The sequence below is a fragment of the Sminthopsis crassicaudata genome, chromosome 3 (genome assembly GCF_048593235.1).
Source record: "Sminthopsis crassicaudata isolate SCR6 chromosome 3, ASM4859323v1, whole genome shotgun sequence".
Lineage (NCBI taxonomy): Eukaryota > Metazoa > Chordata > Mammalia > Dasyuromorphia > Dasyuridae > Sminthopsis > Sminthopsis crassicaudata.
This window is the reverse complement of record NC_133619.1, coordinates 236459500-236484492: the sequence shown is the minus strand read 5'-3', so window position 1 is coordinate 236484492 and position 24993 is coordinate 236459500. Positions and strand designations below refer to the sequence as shown.

At 33.6% G+C, this 24993-nt stretch overlaps 1 protein-coding gene across 1 annotated transcript in view; it reads left to right on the top strand.

The window, feature by feature from the left end:
- The window catches only part of LOC141559446 (arylsulfatase F-like), a 49060-nt gene that overhangs the window by 14141 nt on the left and 9926 nt on the right, over positions 1-24993 (top strand). Inside the window, exons 3-6 of the mRNA XM_074297317.1 lie at positions 8724-8855; positions 15147-15570; positions 18107-18243; positions 19972-20106. Of these exons, the coding sequence (XP_074153418.1) occupies positions 8724-8855; positions 15147-15570; positions 18107-18243; positions 19972-20106 (828 nt within the window). The remainder of the gene's footprint in view (positions 1-8723; positions 8856-15146; positions 15571-18106; positions 18244-19971; positions 20107-24993) is intronic.

Sequence of the window (24993 nt, the reverse complement as noted above, 5' to 3'; positions counted from 1 at the left end):
TTCCCTTTTTCTGACACTATTCCCTTTTCATTTCTACTTCCCTTTTTTATGTTATATCAATAAAATCAAATTATATATGTACTCTTTATGTATATCCACAACAGAAATACAGTTCTCAAGAGTTTTTTTTTTTTTTTTTTTTTTACCTTTTTCTGTTTCTCTTGAGTCCTATGGTTGGAGATCAAATTTTTGTTTCGATCTGTTTTTTTTCCCTTAGAAACAAATGGAATTCATCTGTTTCACTAAATGTCCATCTCCTTCCATGGAAAAAAATGCTCAGCTTATCTGGGTAGTTTATTCTTGGCTGCATTCCAAATTCTTTTACCTTTTGGAATATCAGATTCCAGACCCTTCAATCCTTTAATGTGGAGGCAGCCAGATCTTGAATGATCCTTATTGTGGCACCTTGGTATTTGAATTGTTTTTTTCTGGTTGCTTGTAATATTTTTTCCTTAGTTTGATAGTTCTGAAATTTGACTACAATATTCCTTGGAGTTTTTATTTTAAAGTCTTTTTCAGAAAGTGTTTGATGAATTCTTTCAATGCCTATTTAACCTTCTGGTTATATTACATCTGGGCAGTTCTCTTTGATGATTTCCTGTAAAATAGTATCTAGGCTCTTTTTTGCATCATAATTTTCAGGAAGTCCAATAATCCTCAGATTATCTCTCCTAGATATATTTTCCAGGTTTGTTGTTTTTCCAAGTAGATATTTAACATTTTTTCCTAATTTTTCATATATATATATATATATATATTTGGTTTTGCTTGACTGATTCTTGATGTCTTAATGAATCATTAATTTCTGTTCAGTTCTGATTTTTATGAGTTATTTTCTTCATTAGCTTTTTAAACTTCTTTTTGTATATGTTCAATTGAGTTTTTAAATGAAACTCATTTAAATGAACTCATTTAAAAATTCAATTTTGTTCATGAAATTTTTTCCATTTCACTATTTTTTTTAAGTGAGTTATTTTCTTTTTCCAATTTACAGATCCTACATTCTTGGGAGTTCTTTATCTTTTCCAATTAACAAATCCTATTTTCTTGGGAGTTCTTTATCTTTTCCAATTCACAAATCCTACTTTCCTGGTAGTTCTTTACCTTTTCCAATTCACGTTTTAGGAAATTGTTACTCTCTTGCATAGCTTCTCTTTCCTTTCCCCATTTTTCTTCTACCTCTCTTTTAAGATTTTTAATAGTCTCTTCTAGGAGAGTGTTGTGTGATGGGGGCCAGGTTACAACCCCCTTTGGGGTATTGTCTGGAGACTATTTGCTACTAGTCTCCTTCTGGTTGTAAACCTACTTGCTTTCTGTATAGAAACTATTGATTATCCTTTTGATTTTTTTACTCTTTTTTTTTTTTTAAAGCCTGTAGCTTCTGCCTTCAGGGCAAGGAGGTTACCAGCTTCCTCTGCAGAGCAGGGATAGATATATGGACAGTAGCTGTCCTGCAAATGGTCTGTAAAAAGAAGCAAGGTATGGGAGTGCTCTTGGAAAAAGTTCCCCACTGGAAGTGACTCATGTCTGGGTATCACAATTAGACTCTGCCCTGCCACTAGAGACTGAGCAGCGAAAGTGTCACTACCCTAAGCCAAAGCTTGCAGTGGGGCTGTGGGTATTAGCAGTTGCCCAGCAAATAGCCCTGCATGCATCAGAAGTGTCTCTGCCCAGGGAAGCACAGTCTCAGTGGTGAAGTTCTATTCCCCCAGGACGAACCCCCTACTGTGCAGATTAGAGGCTGCCCTGGGCTGTGACCCCCTTCTTTGCAGATTTGTCACTTCTCCAGCCTGTGCTGCAGAATGCAGCTGTACAACTGTGCTGTGGTCTGTGCTGAGTCACTTCTGATTTCAGGTGGGTATAGCCAGATCTTGTTAGGTTCTGGCTTTTTTTAAAGTACTCTCTGCTGTACCTTTCTCTGCTGGTCTACTGCTTTTCAATGAAGGCAGAGCAGTCAGCCTATGGAAAATTCATCTCTGTAAAATTTCTAACCATGGAGGCCACCCCTTCCCGGTCTGCTCAATATGCTGGCCTCTAGTTCTATCCCTATTTGTGCTGTTTTGTTCCTGCTGCTCAGGAGAAACCTTTTCTGGCAATCTTCCAGATTGTCTTTGGCTGGTAAGTTGTTGCACTTCCAATCTTCATGAATTTTACCAGTCAAACACCATTTTTGAAGCTGAATTTAATAATTGGTCGTGAGGGCATGAGAGAGGCTCAGAAAGTCACATGTGACTTCTCTGCCATCTTGGCTCCACCCCTGCTTCCAAGTTATTTTTTAAGGAGCATTTTGTAATTAAATCTATATAAGTACCTTTGATCCTGAGATATTTCATGCATTTTGTATTATAATGGGATTTCCATTTCTGTTATTGATTTTTGTGTTTTGTTTTTATTACATAAAAATGATGTTGACTTTTAAGGATTTATTTTGTAGCTTGTAATTTGTGGAAGCTACCAATTGTCTCAATTATTGTTTTTGTTCATTATATAGGATTTTCCAAGCAAACCATCATATCATCAGGAAATATGGGGTAGTTTTAACTTCTCTTTGTATATCTTTATAATTTTAATGTCTTTCTTTTGTTGAATTATTGTTGCTATTTGTTTCTAGTATCACATGAAGCATCCTTGCTTCACTCCCATATTTATTAAAAGAAAATTGTTGTGTTTGTCTATTTCATACTATATTTGTTTTTGGTTTGATAGGTTTTTGTATGATATTAAATAAGTTTATCATTCTCTAGTTTATGTTTTAAGATTACATTTGTCTCAAAAAGATTTTTATAGAATACTTTCTCAAGTCTTCAAAATAATTTGTAAAACATGATTACTAATTGTTTTTAAAATTTTTTAATAGAATTTTTCTGTTGAAACAGGAACAGAAAGTTTTTTTTTTCTCTAGCAGTTTCTTTTTGGCTAGATCTAGTTCTTTTATGAGACTGAATTATGTAAAATCTCTATCTGATTTAGTAATAATTGGTATATTTTATATTTTTGAAGGCATTCCTTTATTTCTCTTGTTTTTTCAATTTTCTTTGCATAAAACTATGCATATGTTCTATTTAATCATTTTTTTCTTCTGATTTTGCCATTTTTTTCATTTTATTTTCTGCTCTGATGTTTTTAATCAGATTAATTAAGTTTATTAATTTTACTAGATTTTTTCAAAGAATTACCTTTTAGTTTTGCTTTGGGCTTTTTAAAAAATCTTGTCTATTTTTCTAGTTTTATTCTTTTGCATATGGCACATTAAACTTATTTATTTTCTAATTTCCAAAATCCATCAAAATCATCAATCCTCTTTCTCCCCCCCTTCCTTTTTTCCTTTTCTATTTTGTTTATGCGTACTTGTAAGGATATAACTTTTTCCTTGTCTTAGCTGCATCCCAGAAATTTTGGTATTTTTTTATTGTGATTTTTTTTCTTGACTTACTTATAATTTATCACTTCTACTAGATTATTCTTGACATCTGTATATTTGCTTTCTTTGTTTTTTCTTTCATTTTTTGATAAGATTTTCCATCACAGATTCCAGTTTTTCTCTTCTGCTCAATATTTTTGCTCTGCTATTCATAATTTTGCTTTCATAATTTTCATTTCTCTTTTGAACCATTTAGGAATAGTTTTGTGATTCTAGGTTTTCCTCACTTTCCACAGAGTCCTCTATCTCATAAAGTGATTAATTATTTTCCTTTATTTTACAATATTTATTCACAGATTATTGTATTTGTTTATTAGATCTGGAGGCTATATTTCCTTATGTTATTGTTTTTCTTGTTGATATATATATATATATATATATATAGATAGATAGATAGATAGATAGATAGATAGATAGATATTTATTTATTTATTAAAGTTCTTTTAGTTTTTTCTTCTTACATTGTTGGTGATTTCAGTCTCTCTCTCTCTTCTCCTTCCTCCTATTTTCCAGGATTCTGTACTTTCTGACTCTTTCTTTTTGGATGATGGTTTCCTTGGGGGTTAAATTTCAGTGTTTCAGAGTTTTCTCACTTTGGCAGTTCAGATTTTACAACTGGATTTCTGCCCCCAAGTGACTTCTGGTTAATGAGAAATGGTTGCCATTTTCTTTCTCTCTGGCTTCTGGGAATGTTCCACCCCTCCCATCCCCACCCAAAAGTGTTCAGTTCAATTTCCTTTGTTTTTTAGTTCTCTTGCCTGTAACCTGAAATTCAGAGAGCTTCTACTGTGGTGCTAGCAAGTTGCCCTCCACAGAACAAGAAGTTCAGTATTTTGCAGCATGACCTCCAGCAAACTTTTTATTCTGAAAGACTGAGACAGCACTGGCCATCTGTCCTAGCAGCCTGGATTCTGGGACTTAACAGCCCCTGGGGAAAAAAAAAAAAAAAGATGGACTAGTGTATGGGACTGGATTTTTCTGTGGGTTTCTTGGGACTGCTAGTGCAGCTTTTCTCCTACTAGCAGGGAGGTGTATTGAAGGAGGTGTATTGATTGAGTGAAGAGTAAGTGAACATCAGTTCATGGGTTTTTAGATTTTTTTTTTAAATAATTTTCTTTTGGATTTAGATGGTTCTAAAGCCAGGAACAGATAAAGTTGCCTTATCTGTGATGTAAAATTTCTGTTTTGGAGAGGCTTAAGAAGTCATGGAGATTAGAAAAAATATTTATTTATTCATCTAGTTCCTCATGTGACCCAGAAGTTCCAACCTAATCATTAAGGTAAATAGATATGGGAAAGATAATGTCACTAAATTTAGAAATATTCTTAGATTTTGAAGTTTACTCATCTATTTTATGTCAATAAGAGAATATTTCTTCATTATAAACACTTCATATAATTTATCATTTGTGTTAATAGGGGACAGAATGTCCAGTACCCTAGTCCATCCTCCCTCCCTCCCTCCCCCCCAAGGGCTGTTAAGACCTAGACTTTAGGCTGCTTAAATTAATAGGGAGGAGAGATTATTATTTTGAAATAATACTTTTTTTCAGTTCTTTAAAATCCCAGGTCTTATCTTCTATTAGTGAAAATTCTCAAATATTTTGGGGTATATAGGGACTACTCCACAACCAAAAATAAGAAAAAAACCAAACAAAAAGTTGTTGAGTGAATGAATGAGTGTGTGTGTATGTATGTGTGTGTTTGCTTTACAGGGGAATATTTTGATATTTTTCCAAATGTGAGAGCTATTCTATCTTGACATGTAGTAAAGCAATGGCTATTTCTGCTTCCATTCCCTAAGAAGCAGAATAAAATCAGTGAGTATGAGATGCTGTTGTTAAGTTGCAATTGACTCAAGAAAGTCAAAGGAAAATGCATCACAGTATAGCAGATAGAAAAAGACTTTGGAGTCAGAGAACAATAAAATCTTTTTGATATGTGTAATAAATATTGTCTTTATAGTTAGAGGATGTGGGTTCAAATGTTACCTGATACTTCCTACCAGCATGAGCATGAGCAAGATATTTAATCTCCCAGTGCTTCAGTTTACTCATGTTCAAAATGAGAGGGCTAGACAATTCAAATAGATGACCTCTGAGTTCCCTTCCAATTCTAGATCTATAAACCTATTAATAATATAACCCTAAAACTTACTCTTTTCCCTGTCAGAAAGAAGACCAAATAATTATTATCAAATTTTCAGAGTATCCTGTTTGAATAGAGTGATTGTGAGGATGGAACTCTGTTGTATAGTCCTCAAACTTCTGTTCATCTTTAAATAGCCTTTTGAGATATTGATTAGTCTATCTTTACACAGGTCTGAGATCTGATCTGTCAGGCATTCCATCTGGCTCCTCTTTGATGTTCACTTTTGAGCAACCTAGCACTTCTACTCCTTCTTGATCCCCCTCTCTCTTGAGTACAAGCCTTTATGCCTGGAAAACCCTCAAGGCTATATTTATCATAAAAAGATGAAGATCTTTGCTAAATTCTTTTCTGAACTAAACTCAATCTGAGGTACTTTCTTACTTTCTCTCTTAATATCTTACCTCTAATGGCACCTTTCTCCTTACTCTAGCTAACTCTGGTTAATCTAACTATATGCTCTTCCAACTCTATTTTATATTTACCATTCCTGGTATCTACTGTATCCTTTTATTTTGTCTCTGACCTATTCCCCTAAATCCCTAAATAAATCTACCTATCTACCTTTTTGCCAAAGAGAATGGCCATTGTGAATTTGTCACATGTTATTTTGCACTAGGAATTGCTAATCCCATCTCATCACTATGACATAGCCTAACTCTGTGATCAGGGACAAATCATCTGATATCTGAGGCAATGTTCTAGATTGCAGATAAATTGCTGATTTTCAATCTTTGTTAAATAATGCTTCCTTTACTTATGAAATAATTTCTGGTTCAACCTCCAAAATTTTCCTTAGGGAAAAAAGAAAGGGAAAAAAAGAAGGGAGCTAAGACAGAAGAAGGAAAAAAGAAAAGGAGGGAGGGAGGAAGCAAGGGAGGAAGAAAGAAAGGAAAAGAAAGGAGGAAGGAAGGAAAGAAGGGAAAGGACAAAGGAAAGAATGAGGGCAAATGTGGGAGGAAGAAATAAAAGAACGAAGTGATGTGGACTTAATCTCTTCCCTGTCAGGAAGAACTTCAAATGGCTATTATTAGCTATAACCAATTCCTAGACTATTTTGCTTATATAGAGTGATTGTGAGAAAGTAACTCTTTGTCAGCTTCCATTATCCATCATTCAACGTCTTTAAACAATCTTTTGAGATAGCCTATCTTTTTTTTTTTTTTTTTTTCTCTGAGGCTGGGGTTAAGTGACTTGCCCAGGATCACACAACTAGGAAGTGTTAAGTTGTCTGAGACCTGATTTGAACTCGGGTCCTCCTAAATTCAAGGCTGGTGCTCTATCCACTCTGCGCCACCTAGCTGCCCCCATTAGCCTATCTTTAGATAGGCTTGGAATCTGGTCTGCCAGGTGTTCCATTTGGCTCTTCTTTAACCTTCTCTCTGAGCACTTCTTCTCCAACTTGATTCTTCCCTCTGAGTGCCTGCCTTTACCTCCTTGGCTTTCCTGAGAAACCCCCAAGGTTGTATTTCCCTTATAAAATATTATGATGAAGCTTTTTTTTTTTTTTTTTTTTTTTTTTATAAATTCTTTTCAGGATTAAGCCCACTATGAGGTTAATCACTCTTTTACTCCTCATAGTGCCTTTCCTCTAATAGTGTTGAATGGGACTGATGGATGAAGTATTCCTTAGTATTGTCACATGTTCTCAGAATGGACCTTGGGAGGTCATTTGATCTCTGGAGGGATAAACTTTGAACCTGGAGATGCAGGAAGTTGTAGGAAGTGATATGACCTGTGGGAGGCAGCAAGCATTGGTGACCACTGGTCAAGGATGGTTGCGTCCTTTTAGTCTATCCAATGAGAAGGCTCCAGTCTTTTGCTTTTAAATGCTGGACAAGCCAGAAGCAGGTCAGGTTCCAGGGGCACATGGTAGGAACATGGGATGGCTCCCAGGTGTGTCTGGGCCTTTCCCTAAAGGGATTAAATAAATGCTTTCTCTTCATACGGGATAATGTCTCTGATTAGTTAATTGGATTGGGAAGGGGGTCTTGCACTAGACCTGTTCCACACAGTGTCTTTTTTCTTTTTCTAGCTAACTCTAGTTAGTCTGCTAAGCTTCTTTATGGATCTAAACTGATAGTCAGTGACTTCCACCTCACAGAGTATTTCTTTTTTCCTGATTGTGATTTCCCAAAGAACTTGTTTTTTACTTGCTAACTATATTCTCTCCCAGCTCTATTTCATATTTACCACTCCTGATGCCTCTTTTACCTTTATTTTATCTGTAACTTCTTCTAAAAAAATCTACCTTTTGGCAAAGTCATTGTAAATTTATCATGTTTATTTTGAACAAGTAATTACTACCCTGACCTCATCAAAATGAAGAAAGGAAGAGAGGGAAGAGGAAAATGGAGAGAGAAAGGGGAAGGAGGAAAGAAGGAATGAAGTAAGAGAAAGAAGGATGAAGGAAGAGATGAAGTCAGTTGGAAGGGAGTTAGGGAGTAAAAAGAGAAAGTGGAGAAACATCTAGGATATTTAAGAGCAGTATTTTTCCTATCTCCTTGCAATGGAACTTTTGGTAGAAGTAAAGCTTCTTTGTTACTAATGATATGTCACTATCACTAATGTCACTAATTAGTGTCACTAATGTGACTAATATCACTAATTAGTCATGTCACTAATACTATGAGGACTATTAGGATTTGGAGGGATATATATTCTTCATCTATATTAGAAAAAAAAAAAAAACTGATGGAAGACCAGTCTCTGAATCAAAATTATCTAGATTCAATTCCCACCACTAAAGGTACAGGTTGTGTTATCTTGAGCAATTAACTTCTCATTTCAAATTCTTTTAAGACTACAAATTGTAGATTAGCTGATCTGCATTTGTAGAGAAAGTTCCCAGCCGAATGAACAAATTAAAATTTAATTTTAATTAAAAATAAACAAAAACAAACAGAAAATCTTTAGACTGAAAAGGAATGCAATTTGCAGCAGGAATGGAGGGTGAGGAAAAACTTTCTGGCTCATCCAAATGCATCATGAAATATTGATTGCTTCTACTGCCAGTGTGAATTAAAACATATTAGATAGAGTACATACTAAATGTGATGATCTTTCAGTGATAAAAGTTTTAAAAATTAATAAAAACTGTAGTCACATGGTCCATGGCTGGGCTGACCATGATTTTTTTTCACTGTAATTTTAGGAATGGTCTCTAGAGCTGTTACACGTGCCCGTAGTGTCTTTAATTCACTTGGGGTGAGTGGAGGGCTCCCTCGGAATGAAACCACTTTTGCAGCCACCCTGAAGAAGCATGGTTACAGCACAGCACTAATAGGTATGTGGAAATCACTTTTTTTCAAACTGGGTTTTTCTTTCCATTTCTTCTTGCCAGTCCTTTCACTCTTCCAAAAACTTTATGAAAGCTAGGAGATTTTATTATTAGCAGGCTGTGCATACCAGGAAGACCATTTATTTTAAAAGGGCTGATTGACATTAATGAATTGAGAAATGGAAAAAAATTGTTCAATTTATCTAGTAGTTTGGACATGTATAATCAAATTAAACTTAACTTTTCGTTTAAATTAAAAAAATTTCTTTGTTTTCTTTTAGTGCAACATTAGAAATACTAAAAATACATACAATTGAGATCACGCCTTTGTAGATATTCCCTATAACTATGCAAGTCTTAAATCTTTAATGCCTTTCTACTATGGACAATCATTGTTCTTCACCTTTCATCAGTTTGCTCCAGAAGTTTGTCCATTGTCCTGGTGGCATTTCTCACTTTGTCCTGGCATCTGATTATATCAGTAAAGTTCATTAATGATTGATTGTTTGATGTGCTTGACAATAGTTAGTTATCCCCACACTTTTACCACATAACTAGTCAGTCAATTGCATTTATTTCTCACTTAAATTATGCCAGGCATAGTGTTAAGCCCAGAGAAAACAAAGAAATGTGAATACATTCTCCCTTCCTTCAGGCAACTAAAATTGCACTTTCACTTTCTCTTATCCATTTCTTTGAGAATGTCTTTTATTGTCATTTTCTTTTGTAACTACTAGTTATAACCTGCTCACACTCACCATGTACCTATTAACCCAAATGCTGGCTCAGATTACAGTAAAATGTCTCCATGAGGCTTTCTCTTTACTCCAGACACTGCTTTTTTATACTTCTTAAATGCCCTCCCTTTTGCCCATTTGAATTCATCACTTGTCTTGAAGTCAGGATCAAAGCTCTTTTATTTTAAGAAATCTTATATTTCAATAGCTCCACCTGATTGCTCATTCTTTTCTGCTGCACCTACAACATATGTGCTTCATTGACACAAGGTATGATGCTTTATGCTATCTCCAAGAGTCAAAGTGAAATCCTGATGAAGGATTTTACTCTACCCTCATGATTTTGAGAATCAGGAATTGGGACAAGATCATTACTCCCCCTTACACACACACACAATCATACACAAAGACACACACATATATATAACAACCTGTCTTACCAATATAGTATTTAATTTATTTACAGAACCACCCAGTCCTTCCCATTCTACTTCTCTTATGCTGTCATAGAAGAAAAGTGGTTTTTAAAAAAATTTCAATAAAATTTTACCTCTATGAAAATATGAAAGCTTGAAGGGTTGAAGCTGAGAGGTTCTCTAGTTGTCAGCTAATCAAATTCTTTTATTTTATAGGAAAAGAAATTGTAGCTCAGAGAGGCTTAATAACTCTTAATAACTTAATAACTTATACAGGTCATTACTGGAAAAATGATACTTAAATTACACTTTTTATTATATCACACTTATTCACAGAATTTTAGAAAAGAAAGCCATTCCAAATGTGTTGTGATAATATACTTTCTTCCCTACTTTCCCAGCCTCCCTATACCTTTCCCAATATTCTTTAGATAGATGCATAAGATATGAGAGATATCTATAATTATGTCTCTTGTCTTTCACTTAGCTAATATTTATCTATATATGAATAAGTATAGGAACGAGTACAAACACAACTTGCATTTCTATAACGCTTGTTAAATAGCCTTTTCATATTAATTATCCTTATTTAATCCTCACCAAAATCCTTGCAAGCTAGATAAGACAATACAATCTCCATTTTAAAAAATAGTAAAGGAAAGAATAAAACCAATATTGAGCAACTCAGCAACTGTTATCTTTAATAACAAAGCAATCTTTGATGAGTAGAAAATGAAAACTAGTTGGAAAGCAAGAGATCTAGATTCAAGTCCCAACCTATATGAATTTGGCAAGACATTTCATCAGTTAGGGCTCAAGGTTTTTCATTTGTACAATTAGGATGAGTGGATACATGGTCCTTATGGTGTCTTTCTAGTATTGATGAGATTTAGATATGGGATACCCAAATGAAATTAGGGTTTAATTGAGGTCTAGTGGCAGGTGTGGGGTACAGGGAGTCAAATAAAGCTTCCCTGCAATCCCTTTGGGTTAGGCAGAAGGGTATGGAGTTATATGAGGTCTAGTGGCAGCACAAGAGTCTCCTATAAAGAAGTTTACAGACCTGAAAACCTAGATTTATAAAAGAGGTTTATTATGGGGTTTGGAAGTAAGGTTAAAATCGTTAGTAAAAGGTGAAGGTAGAGATAAGAGGGCACTGGAAACAGTGTCCACTGGGCAGAGATCCTTGGCATGCCAGGTGTAAGATTGCCATGTTTGGGACCTGCTAAGAGAGGACTCCAGTTTAGCTCTTTTATAATGAGAGATTTAGCTAAAGGGGCCTGTGGGTGGAATCCCAAGTTGGCTCCTTGCTGGGTTTCAGTGAGGGCATGAATTTGCTTGGTAGGGTTTGGGAAACCTGAGTAGATCATTAGAGTGGGGGCTGGGACAGCCCAAGTTGGCTGAGATTCGGGGCTGTGAGAGCCTGGATATCTTCTATTGGAATTCAAAGGGATGCTTTTGGCCAGGATTTTTGAATCAAAGGTCCTAGCTTCTTGAATTGATAATGCATCAGCTAGGAGGAGTTGGGAATCAGGAAGGAATAGATCAATCTAAAAGGACTAGTTTCTTAAAGGGATCACAACCCGCATCAGTATTTCATTATATTTCTCTAAGAAATGAAGACATTTTTATCATTTAGCAAGTGAACAGAGGAAGAACTGGAATTGTTGTCTCTTAATTCTATTTAAAACTCATCCTCTTGTTCTGTGTATTTTTGGAAAATTCCATGAAGTTATCTGTGCCTTTGTTTATCTTTTTATAACTCCCTTCTTTCATGAAAGGCCCCCAGAATAATTATCCCCAAGTTCAAGTTATTACTTGGCCCTGCATCCACTGAAAGTTATAGCTCATAAATTCTCATTGATATACTTAAATTCCTCTAGTAAGTCAGATGACAAAGCTATTTCACTACAAAGGCTTATAATAGTATAGTTAAAAAGAATGGCATAATGTATAATCTTTATACTATGAAAACTCACTCTTCTGGTAATGTCATCACATTGCCCTCACTGAATCTGCTCCATACTAAATACAGAATATTATTGCTTTGGCCATTACTGGTCTTGTGATGACTACTGGTGAATGCCGATAATGTAAACTTGGTTAAGTATTGCTTCATTGGTATTCAGAGGTATTATCCCATTGGTCTCACTGTGATGGTTTCTGCTGGGAATTGCTTCCTGCTGTCAGTTATTTAGCTTAACTCTTTAGGATTGCTAGTTATCTCAGCTCAAGTCTACTTATTAGTATAGGAATTAGTTACAAGGACTTCTCTTAAATAAAAGCAGACTCATAACTTTTTGATCACAACTACCATGTGCCAGCTAACAAAAGGTTGAGAAAATGTTCCTAGGCTTAGAGAAAGTATTTTCTTTAGGGTTGTGTATCTAGGCAAATAACTATCCTCTCCAGGATAGATATTTTCCCCAAATCCTTTGGTTTAGCATGCAAATTAATATGAGCCAGAATAAAAAATAAGCTATGGAATGTTCTCTATTTACTTCTCCACCATTCTTGTTCTTATGCATGTCTGTGAGTAGCAAAATCCTTATTGCTTGGGTAAATAATTTTGACCAGTCAACCACAGCTTTCATTGTATTCTAATATTTGAAATGGGGATGACAAAATTGCTCTAATCATCTCACAAGGATTATGGGGGAAATTATGTTGAAACAGCTCTATGATGAATAAATAATGTGATTGAAAGAAAGGTCCTAGGAATTTTCTACCACTATGAATAATATCATATCCAATTAATAAAAGTCTGTCAGAGTACTTCCAGGCTAGGATTAAATATTTTCTTTCAAGTTGTGAATTGTACAAACAACTATACTTTTATAATGAGATATTCCCAAGATCCTCTGTACATTTCATACAAATTTAAGCCAAAACAAAAGGTAAGCTAAGATACTCCATATAATTAGTATCCATTTGAAATTTCATTGATTGTGTCAAACCACCAGATTTTGTAGAATCTTCAGGAAGATATCTATAATTACTCAATGGAGTTTGGCTTTGATGTCAACATAGAAAAGACTGAAGAGATGAAGAATTCCTATTCTATACATCAGCAAATATTTGAATTGATACCCTTTATTGTTTTTAAAAAGTTGTAAAGCTTTCACAGGCTTCATGTTTCACACAAAAACAAAGCACAATATTATCAATAAGTACCATTTTATGGGTACTGTTATGTGTCAGTTAGATATAAAACATGATGGCCCCTGAAGAACTGAAGATGAGCATTACAAAATGGATAATTAGAAGGTGCATGGTAGTGTAAGTAGACATCAACATATAACCAACAAAGAACTTTTTTTAAAAAAGCATAGAAATAAAGAACATCATCAAGGAATTATATGAAAGGATGAAAAGATAAGCTGATCACATGATGAGAGCTAAAAGATAGTAGAGCAGTCTATTTGAACCTTCAAAATATGTGGAGAAAGAAAAGAAGGCCTTTAATATATTGGAGGGATTTCCTAGTTTCAGCGTTTTCAACAACATGAACAAGAGTCTTACAAGATATATGTTGTGATTTGCATAATTGAAGGGCACTCCCAAATAGATGAGTTAATAAATCCAGTTTAGTATAAAAATAAAATTATTTCTTGATAATACCACTTCCATTTCTGATGTTTTTCTTCAATTATAACTTTTATTTATATAACTATTTTTTATAAATTTATGTTATTTATATAACTTTTATTAGAAATATACTACAAACATAGAATTCCCAATCCCTCTATTTTTGTCTACCTGCATTTGCATTTCCTTCACAGGCTAATTGTACACTATTTCAAAGTCTGATTCTTTTTGTACAGCAAAACAACTGTTTGGACATGTATACATATATTTATTTAATTTATACTTTAACATATTTAACAAGTATTGGTCAACCTGCCATCTTGGGGGGGGGAAGGAAGGGAAAAATTAGAACAAAAGGTTTGGCAATTGTCAATGTTGTAAAATTACCCATGCATATATCTGGTAAATAAAAACTATTAAATAATAATAAAAAAAGAAATATACTACAATCTACTAATCCTAGCCATGTATTCATCCATTGTCCTTTGAAATATGTGCTATCTTGATTCTTATTTCAAATTAACAATCCTTAGTGAAACACATATTGGGTACTAGTGATATAAACATGAAAAATGAAAACTACACCTCTCTTCACAGAACTCACATTCTGCTGAAACATATGAATTGCTGTCATCAACCAAAGGTTTGTTTTGAAGATTTTAAAAAAATATTTCCCCCAATTACATTCAAAACAAACAATTTTTTACATTTGTTTTTAAAATGTTTGAGTTCTAGGTTCTTTCTCTTACCCTTATCCATAATTAAGAAACCACATATGAAATTATGCAAAACATTTTTCCAGAAAAGTCAAGTTGTGAAAGAAAATATAGATCTTCCATCCTAATGGAAATAAAAATCCTCAAGAAAAAATAAGATAAAAAGAAAGAGAGATAGAAAATAGAGACTGCTTCAATCTGTATTCAGATATAATCAGTTCCTTCTCTGGGTATGAATAGGAATTTTCATCATAAGTCTTTCGGACTACTACTAAGAGTAGTAAAGTCTGTCTACAGCTGGTCTTCCCACAACTTTGCTATTACTTTTTATACCCCTCAATTTTCATTTCTTTTAGCCCTAAGAGAGCTGCTATGAATATTTTTGTATATTTAGGTCATTTTCCTTTTTTTTCCCTTCTGAATCTCTTTTGGTATTCATGTTTATATAGTGGTCCTTTCACCAACATTTTAAACAATTGTTAATAAGAAGTTGATATTTACATGAAGGGTTATGAAATACTCTATTTGTCTTCTATTGAGTTCTCTATCCATTAGTGTATCAAAAATGTGTCCATTCTGACAAGCAAAGACAAAAGAAAAAAAACAAAACAAAACCCCAAACAAAACACTATGCAATAAATGAATCTGCTGAAGGAAAGCTTTTTAAGGAGACAAATGACTTTTGTATATATTCAATTCAATAGACATTTATTCATTGCCTATTGAATGCCTAATTATATAGCTTTGATGACTTCTCTTTTCTTATTTTGTCTTCAAGAAAAGGAAGATTCACCAAGAATGCCTTTAATAGTATTTTCTCTTTTCTATCTTTACTTTTAGGTAAATGGCATCAAGGTTTAAATTGTAAATACCGAAATGACTTCTGCCGTCATCCTAACCACTATGGCTTTGACTATTTCTATGGCATGCCACATTCACTCACTGGGAGTTGTTGGCCACATCCTTCTCGTGACACAGAATTAGCTATAACAAATAAACTTTGGTTCTGCATGGAGCTAATCATCATTGCTGTGCTTACACTGACCGTGGGAAAACTAATTCGTTTGGTCTCCATCCCCTGGTTGTTTATTATTTGCATTATTTTATTTGGCATCCTTCTGGCCTTTTCTTGGTTTTCCAGTTTTAACACTTCTCTGAATTGGATTTGCATTCTCATGAGACAACAGGAAATTGTAGAACAACCTATGAAGGCTGAAAGAACTGGTTTAATTATGCTAAAGGAGGCAGTCTCTTTTATCAAAAGGTAACAATTGCATTTTTTAAAGAGGCCTTTTTCCTTGGTATTGTGCTTACTCAGGTTTTAGTTTGGATTCTGTACTATACTGAAATTTTTACTTTGGCTTTGAATTCACTGACTCCCTTGACTGTGAAAGTGGAATGGCTCTGTGGTCCTGTAAAAAGGGCACTGGATTTTTTGTTGGTTTCATAATTAATTAAATTTAAAATTTATCTTTGAGTTCCAATCCTTTGATCTAACATTCAACTTGTGTTCACATTAATAAAAGTTGACATATATATGATGCTTTTAAGTTTACAGAATTCTACATATCTCACAACAATCTTGTGAGGGGGTGCTATAAACATACCCATTTGATAAATCAGAAAATTGAGGATAAGAAAGGTTAAATGACTTGTTACTGTCACATAACTAGTAGAAATTCAGGGCCAAATATGAACCCATGTGTCCCTGATGAGCAGTTGGGTATCATTCCCTATGACATATGATTATGACAGTTACTTCAAGTTACTGAAGAACAACATGCAATGCCTTGTGATAAGCACTACAGAAGATACAAAGGATTGGTTCTATTTCATTTTTTCTGTGGGGGAAGGGGTGAGGAAGTAATTTAGGGAAAGTTCCATGATAGTGGCAACATCGAAAAATGACTAAAAATTGGAAGAAGGAGCATTAGGTAAAACCATTCCAGAAATTAATATCAGAAATTAATTGACATTAAAATACCTAATCTTTCAGGTTCTTGATTAGTAGTGACAAAAATAATAATATTTTCTTAGGAGTTTTCTGACAGAAAGTTATTTTAATTCTTTGGGAAAAATTAAAAACAGATATAATCTCTTCCAGTGATTAGTCATTATTTAAAATGCATTTTTATAAACAAAACAGAACTTTGGGGCCCAACTCAAACCTAGTATAAGGACAGCCTCTTGGCGAAGGAAAAAGAAGAGAAAGTAAAGAAAAGGAAAGATTAACACTTTGGAACAGTTTACTATTATCAATAAGTCAAAATAGCAAAACTAAAATGAGCAATCACATACCACCCCATCCCACATCACCCTCAAAAAAAAAAAAAAAAAAAGATGAAAGAAGCAGTCATTCTTCCACTCAAACTAAGAATATTGCTCTTTTTGTGTAGGAATTACAAGGAACTAACTTAACAAGGTCATGCTGGTTAAAAAAAACAAAAACAAAAACAAAAAAACTACTCATGAACTCTAGTAAAGAGCAGCTTAGTTTCAATTTAATCTAGTTAAGTTTTTCTCATCCAGAAATTTCATAGAGCTACCATGACTTCAGAAAACCAAACCAAAATAAGCAGCAATTTCATGAAGTCTGATTTTGAATTGGTGTTAGTCCAGACATGCTACACAGATAGAATGGTTTTTAATGTCAGATGGAATTGTTTTTAACGAGTGTTTAGTTTTCTATATTATATTTCAATATTTCTTCATATCCAACTTCACATATTTCTTCTACAGTTTTTGAGCATGTGCTTTTCCTCAATATAGGAATATCATTACCTTGTAGGTTTATATAAGTCATTGTTGTTGTTTAGTCATTTCAGTTGTGTCCAACTCTTCATGACTCCATTTGGAATTTTCTTGACAAGGAGTAGCTTGTAATTTCCTTCTCCTACTTATTTCACAAATGAGGAAACTAAGGCAAAAGGGTTAAATGATTGCCTTAGGCTCACATAACTAGTAAGTGTTTGAGGTCAGGTTTGAATTCAGAAAGGGGCTGATTAATGGAGGAATTGAGGACAAATTCTTTGATAGTGCCTTTTCCCTTATATTTCCCCCCAAGTACTTTTATCTCTGGATTATTATTTTAGAGAAGAAAGTTGGCATAGTGGGAACAGTCTAACATTTAAGACCAGGAGAATATGAAATAACAATCTTCCTTCAAACTCTATCTACGTGACTAAGGGCACAACCCTTAATCTGTTTGCTTAAATTCAGATGATTATTATTTTAATAGTCTGAGACATAGGCATACCAAGAAAGGTGTGCCAACCTATCTTTGGTAGACTGCCTATGTTTTCCTTCTGAAGGAAGAAGGGAGAATCAGTAGGAATAGTTCCCACATCTTGCCTGTGTGGTGTGACCTTGTACACCAAGTCTGCACTTTTAAGTTTATTGTGAGACTCAATTAAGATAATATACGCAAATCACTTTGCAAAGCTTAAAATCTGTATTAATATCACCACCATCATCATATTCTACAACATGAAAAGAACAATTTGTAGAAAGGTTTTTATTGATATTTGTCTATAATCCTTAAATAGAAGGTTTTTCCAAAGTTTTTTAGTTTTATATGGAATAAATGTTGATCAATAGTTTTTTCCCCAATATTTTTTATATAGGACTTTATTGTAATTATAAGAGGGAAAGCAAGAAGAATCTAATAGATGTGAATATAAGAGAATTTTAAAAAATGTTAATCACCATTTTGTAATGTATGACAATATTTTAATCTAAAAATGTAGTTAAACTGGTTCTTAAAATCTCATGCAAAACTCCATTTTTTTCTCTCTTTTTAGAAACAAAGATAGACCTTTCCTCCTATTTTATTCTTTTTTGCATGTCCATATACCTCTTCCCACAACAAATGAGTTTATTGGGATTAGCAAGAATCACCTTTATGGAGACAATGTAGAAGAGATGGACTTTCTGGTGGGTAAGTAAAAAAAAAACAAAAACAAAAAAACAAAAACAAAACCTATTTCTATTAACAACATGTAGATATTGAAGACATAATTATGTAGCTTCCCTTCAGCAGTCAGTCACCTTCCTCTTTGTACTCTGTTGCTTTGAAAAGACCTCTCTTCCTTCTTGTTTCTTTCTTCCCAACATCTTCCTCCTTTCTCTTCCTTTCCCTCTTGTTCACATTAGGGAAGCACTGAACAAATTTCTGAGGATTTGGAAGTATTAGTTGTAGCTATAGGGAATCTAATAGCAAGAGACACTTTGCATCTCCTATCACTGTCCTGATTTCTGGGTTGTATCAATAGAGGGAAAGAGAAGACATGTTATTGTTCTCCATGGACACTGACTTGCTATCGATTAGCATGAGAGTAGATAAGTTATATAATGAAAACTCTTAATTAGTTGGCCTGAAAGTGAAAATTCATCCAAACAACAATAATTATGGAAAAAAGTCTTCATTAGTATGCTCTTGCTTCTCATCTCTAGATCTTTTCATTTGATTTTATTGCCTTAAGTTGCAGAAGGTGTCCTTTTTTGGAACAGGTCTATAACTTGAAAGTACCATTTGTTCTCAATGTTTCCTTATAACCTTACTTATCAAAATTGATTTTTCCTGTTTCTCATTTCTATATATTAGAAACCCACTAGCTTTTTAATAAAATAGAAAAGTGACTAAGATAATCTATTTTGTATAGAGAATTTAATTTCATCTATCTCTCTATAATTGGTGTGCTGTTTAAAATATTGGTTTAAAATATATGCACAATTATCTTTCAAATATTTATACTCATCTATTTGTTGGCAAATAGCATAGGAAGAAAGGGGGTAAGGTAATAGTTAAATTCAGAATCTAGAAGACCTGGGTGAAAGTCTTGTCTATGATATTCAGGCTCTGTGATTTTGAGCAAGTTATTTAATGTCTCAGGTATTCAATGTCCTGGGCAACACTCCATCTATAAATTGCAAAACACAAAAGTTGGCATATTGGCAGGAGGGATTTCCTTCGTAGGAGTTCCCTAAACCAAGACAACAACAATCCCCACTATAAAATGGAATTTATACTTTGAAAGGAAATGACCAATGTGAGCATATTGGAGCTGATACAGCTTGCTTAGTTGATGTTATTACTCCAAATGAAGGACCTTGGGTAGCTACTTCAGGAAAATCGTGTTAATTTAAATGAATTGATTAGAGATATTGTGGAATAATTGGGAACATTTTATAACTAATTCTGATCGGCTAAACACATGGAGTAGTTGCATCAGATTAGCCTTATAGCACTTTCAATAAAATATGACTTTACAGGTTCAAAAGTAGTTTCATTTTTTTGTCACTTGATAATAGAGATGACTTTTGTAAATAATTTTCCTTTGTAGAAATGTTTATCATTTATATGATAAACAATAAACATTTATTAAGCATCTACTGTTTATCAACACTGTGCTTAGTGCTGGGGATACAAGAAGATGCAAAAAATAATCCCTTCCTTTAAGGAGCTTACAATGGGGTACACAACATGCAAAGAAATCTATACAAAATGAACAATATATAAGATATATAGAAAATAATTAAAAGAGGGAAGATACTGGTATATTTGATTCTTTTTATAGCTTTACAAAACAAAATTAAGTTATCATAAAATTTTATAATTTATGATGCAGTCATTTACATTTGTATCTTTTTTTTTTTCTTCTTAAAGGCAAAATTCTTGATGCCATTGATGCAAATGGATTGCGAAACAACACAATTGTCTACTTCGCCTCAGACCATGGAGGACATCTGGAATCCATGAATGGAAAGATTCATACAGGGGGCTTCAATGGAATATATAAAGGTAAGAAGAGTGAAGAGTCTACATTGGAGGATTGTTTTAGGCTTAAGCTTTTCGATGTTCTGTTCTTTTTGGTCAACAACATAAACAGATATTTAAACAGGGTAACTGAAATTACTTGATGTTGCTATGGAAAAACAAAATAAAACAAAACAATTCTGGAGAGGTTTGTTATAAAGTTTTTCTAATCTGCTTTCAGAATGTATAAAGGATAGTCACACATTTGTTTATAAAAGAGATTTTTCTAGTTTAGACATTTCATTTTTGTACTTTAGGAAATATTGAGGGTAAAGAATATGGAGGAAGATAAGCAGAGGACCAGACAATGGCAAAAGAGGAAGAACAGTGAAAGGAATTAGGAGGGATGATGTCTGCAGATGGCTGTAATGATTAGGTATAATCCTTGACCTAGTTTCTAGTGATAATAGAAAAATTAGATTCCTGGAAAGGAAACATTAAGTAAGAGAGAGAAAGTGGTTAGTTTGGCTTTAACTCCTATAGTCAAGTACACTGGAAAGCATATTGTTATTATTTTGTTGTCTTTTAAGGCAAAATCCTTAATGTTTGATGTTAATGGCTTGGAAATAGCACAATCATCCACCCTTCTCTCCCTATTTCCTTCTGGGATATTATTTAGTAGTAAAATTTGGGACCTTTAGGGAATACTTAGGACTGTGCATCTGAAATCAAACAAATTTATCCTGTAAATTATTTACACTAATAGATATTTCAATTCATGCATATTCATGAACAAAACTATCTGTAACATACATTTCAATTTTTTCTCATTTTAATTTATTTACGTAATATTTCCCAATTACATTTAAAACATATTTTTACATTTTTTTTTAATTTTTGAGTTCCAGATTTCTTCCCTTATCCTCATTCCTGGCCCCCTTTAAGAAATCACATGTAAAGTTATCAAAACATTTCCATAAAAGTCATTTTGTGAAAGAAAACATATATCTCCCACTCTAACAATAACAACAATAAAAAAATTGAATGAAAATAAAGGAAGGAGGGAAAGAGAGAGAGAGGGAGAGACAGAGACAGAAAGAGACAGAAACAGAGACAGAGAGACAGACATAGAGAGAGAGAGAGAGACAGAAACAGAGACAGACACACAGAGGGAGATACAGAGAGACAGAGAGGCAGAGGGACAGAGAGACAGAGGGAGAGAAAGGGAGGCAAGGGAGGAAGGGAGGGACAGAGTGCTTCAATCTGTATTTAGACACAATCAGTTCCTTTTCTGAGTATGGATAGGATTTTTCATTATAAGTCCTTCAGAGTAGTCATGGACTGAGCATAGCAAAGTCATTTACAATTGATCATACCAGAACATTGCTATTACTTTGTATTCAGTACATTTTACTTTGCTTGAGTTCATGGAGGACTTTACAAGCTTTTTTTTTTTTCTGAGAGCATCCTCATCATTCCCCATAAAATAATAATATTCCATCATAATCACATTTCACAATTTATTCAGCCATTCTCCAATTGATGTGCTTCCACCAAATTTCCAATTTTTTCCTGGAGAAGAGAGCTGCTATAAATATTTTTGTACATATACATATAGATATATAAGTCCTTTCTCTTTAAAAAAATCATTTTTCATATTCATGTCTAGTAGTGTTATTATTAAGTCAAATAATATGCATGAATTTATATCCCTTTGGGCATAGATCATATCTTTTGATCATTTATCAATTGGGGCATGGTTCTTATTTTTTATAAATTTGACACATTTCCTTCTATGTTTGAAAAAAAAGAGGCCTTGTCAAAGAAAGTTTTTTCAAAATTATTTTTATGATTACTATTGCAAACTGAATTTTCCTTCCCCCCTTTAGAATACTTTCACTCTGTTCCTCCTCAAAAGTGTTTTGCTCCTGACCACTTACTCCCTCAATATGCCCTCTCTTTTATCACCCTCCCTGCTTCCTGTATCCCACTCCCCTCTTATTTTCCTGCAGAGTAAGATTCTATATCCATTTTGAGTGTATATGTTATTGGCTCTTTGAACCAACTCTGATGAGAGTAAGGTTCACTCACTCCCTGTTTCCTCTTCCTCTTTCCCCTCCACTTTCTTGTCTACTTTTATGGCAGGTAATTTATACCATTTCAAGTTTTCTTTTCCCTTTCTCCCAGTACATTTCTTTCTAATCCCTTAATTTTATCTTTTTAGATATTCTTCTTTCCTATTCAACTCACACCTGTGCCCTCTGTCTATATATACTCCTTCTAACTGCCATAATAATGAGAAAGTTCTATTAATTACAAGTATCATCCTCTCATGTAGGAATGTAACCAGATAAGCCTTATAAAGTTCCTTATGAAATCCCTTTCCTGTTTACCTCTTTATTCTTCTCCTGAGTCCTGTTTTTGAAAACCAAATTTTCCATTCAGCTCTGGTTTTTTCATCACTAATATTTAAAAATCCTTTATTTTATTAATATCCACCATTTCTCCTGAATGATTATACTCAGTTTTTCTGGATATAACAATGTTATAATAATGGCACCTTCCTCCCAGGGTTATTTGTAAAACACTTTGTAAAAATTAAATGCTATTAGTATAATTATATATATATATATATATATATATATATATATATATATATATACATACATATATATATGTATACATACACACACACACATATATATATATATATAATATGATATTGAATGACAACAACAACAATAACAATAATAATATAAGTCTTTTTGTTAAGGTAAAATTTGGGCTAAGTCTTGAGCCAGAATTCCAATAGTGGGCTGCAGATTCCTTGTTTATCTCTCCTTAATTACACCATTACCTACTTAATTCAAGCTAATATATCAAAATGGTAAAATCCATTAAAGGTCCTGAGATCTACTGAGTCTGTGGGGTCTAAAGCAACTCACTCAAAAAAAGAAAAAAAAATCTTAGTAGTTATAAGGTCATAGATTCAGTTAATAATAGTTGCTATGAGCATGCTGTCTCTTAAGGGACTAAAGCTTGTGGGGACATGGCTTTTCACTTGGTTATTCTTGGATTATTGCAGGGATAATCCCATTCAAGTACCCTCAGGGATAATGCTTCTTTTCCATTCTCCCTACTGCCTGTGCTACCAATTTTTTTTTTTTTTCTTTCATGGTCTTATTGCAATACCTAGTCAATGTCCCCATCTCTGGTCTATCCCTTTTGCAGTCTTTTGGATGCAGTAATCAAAATTTAACTTTCCTAAACATTACTTTGATTATATGAACACTCAGCAGAAAGATCTTTAATTAACTGCCAATTTAAATCCAAACTTATCTTTTAGCATCTAAGCCACTCCATGTTCTGGCTCCAATCTAACTTTGTCTACCTCCACCCCCTCTAGCTTCCCTATGTTATATTTGAGCTCTATTGGATTATAAATTGTTTGAATAGGCCTTGAGGCCCTTTTCATCTCTTCACCTTTACTTTCAAAGTTTTATTTAATTCTTAAAGCCTGACTCAAATTCTACTTCCTTTATCAAGTCTTTTTTGTTCCCTATAGGATATCATACATTTTTGAAATCCACTAAAATTTTATACTAATCTATTAATTTTATTATAATTGTTCCTTGCGTTATAGTAATTTGAGTATTTGTCATCCCCTTACAAGTCAATTTTGTTAAACAAAGATTTATTAAAAGTCTTCTATGTGTGATGAAGGCACTAAACTCCAGGAGATCACTGGGCAGATCCCCATTTTATGAAATTAAATTGGTAGCACTGTGGAATATTAATTGGAATGGAGAGAGTTTTAGGCAAAGGAGAATAAATAAGAAGCTGTTCTAATAGTCCAAATGAGGTGTAATGTAAGCTAGAACTAAGGTGTCATCATTGTGATTAGAAAGAACTAGAGAGAAAAATTTTGTAGGCAAGAATTAACATATATGGAGCAATTGAATATTTGGAATCAAGGATGAATTTAAGACTTCAAACCAATGTACCTGGAAAGATAGTGGTGCTCTCAATGATTAAAGAAGTTCAGAAGAGGGATAGGTTTTGGAGGGAAATATTGAAATATGAAATACATATAGTTATGTATTACATGTGTTAAGTTTGAGATGCTTCTAGAAGATTCAGTGCTAAACATTAAATCACCAACTGGTGATGTGGGAGTGGGAGACAGGAGAAAGATTAGGACCAGATACATAGACATGTGATTATAGTTGAGATAATAATTTTAATGTGATTGTCATGGTGATTGAAAAAGACTAGATTTCAGTAGAATGAGATTCTGTTCTTTAATGTTGGATAATTCTATGAAAGTTTTTCTTCCTTTAATGGATTCATATTTGCCCAACACAATGCTTTTCAGTTATGCAATATTATAACTAAATCTGATTTACAAATGCATGCCTCTGGTCATAAGGATGACTGCCTAAAAATATTGATTTGAATGTTACTTTTGTTATTGTATTCAAGTAGTATCTACTGTTTCCATTTATTGAGCAGGTGTTTGGTGTGTATATGTATTGTTAGCTTTCTAACAGACTTCTCTACTAACAAAAAAATTCAAAATTCATGTCTTCTTAACACCAGAACTGGATAACATATGGTTTTATATATTTCTATCTATGAAAGAGAATTAATTTTCTTCTGGAATTCAGATCTGACCATGACACACCCACTTCTCCCAGGTAAACTCCCTATAACCTCTAAAACCAAACATGAAATATTCTGGTTTCTAAATACCTTTACAATTTATCTTTTTCCTACCTTTCCAGTCAACTTATATTCGACTTACTTCAGAATACTCTGTGATTTTGCAACACTATTCTTTCTGTAGTCTATTCCTTTTCACTTGATCTTTGCCTGGAATGTTCTCCTTCCTTACCTTTACCAAATGGCTTCCTTAGCTTCTTTAAAGACTCA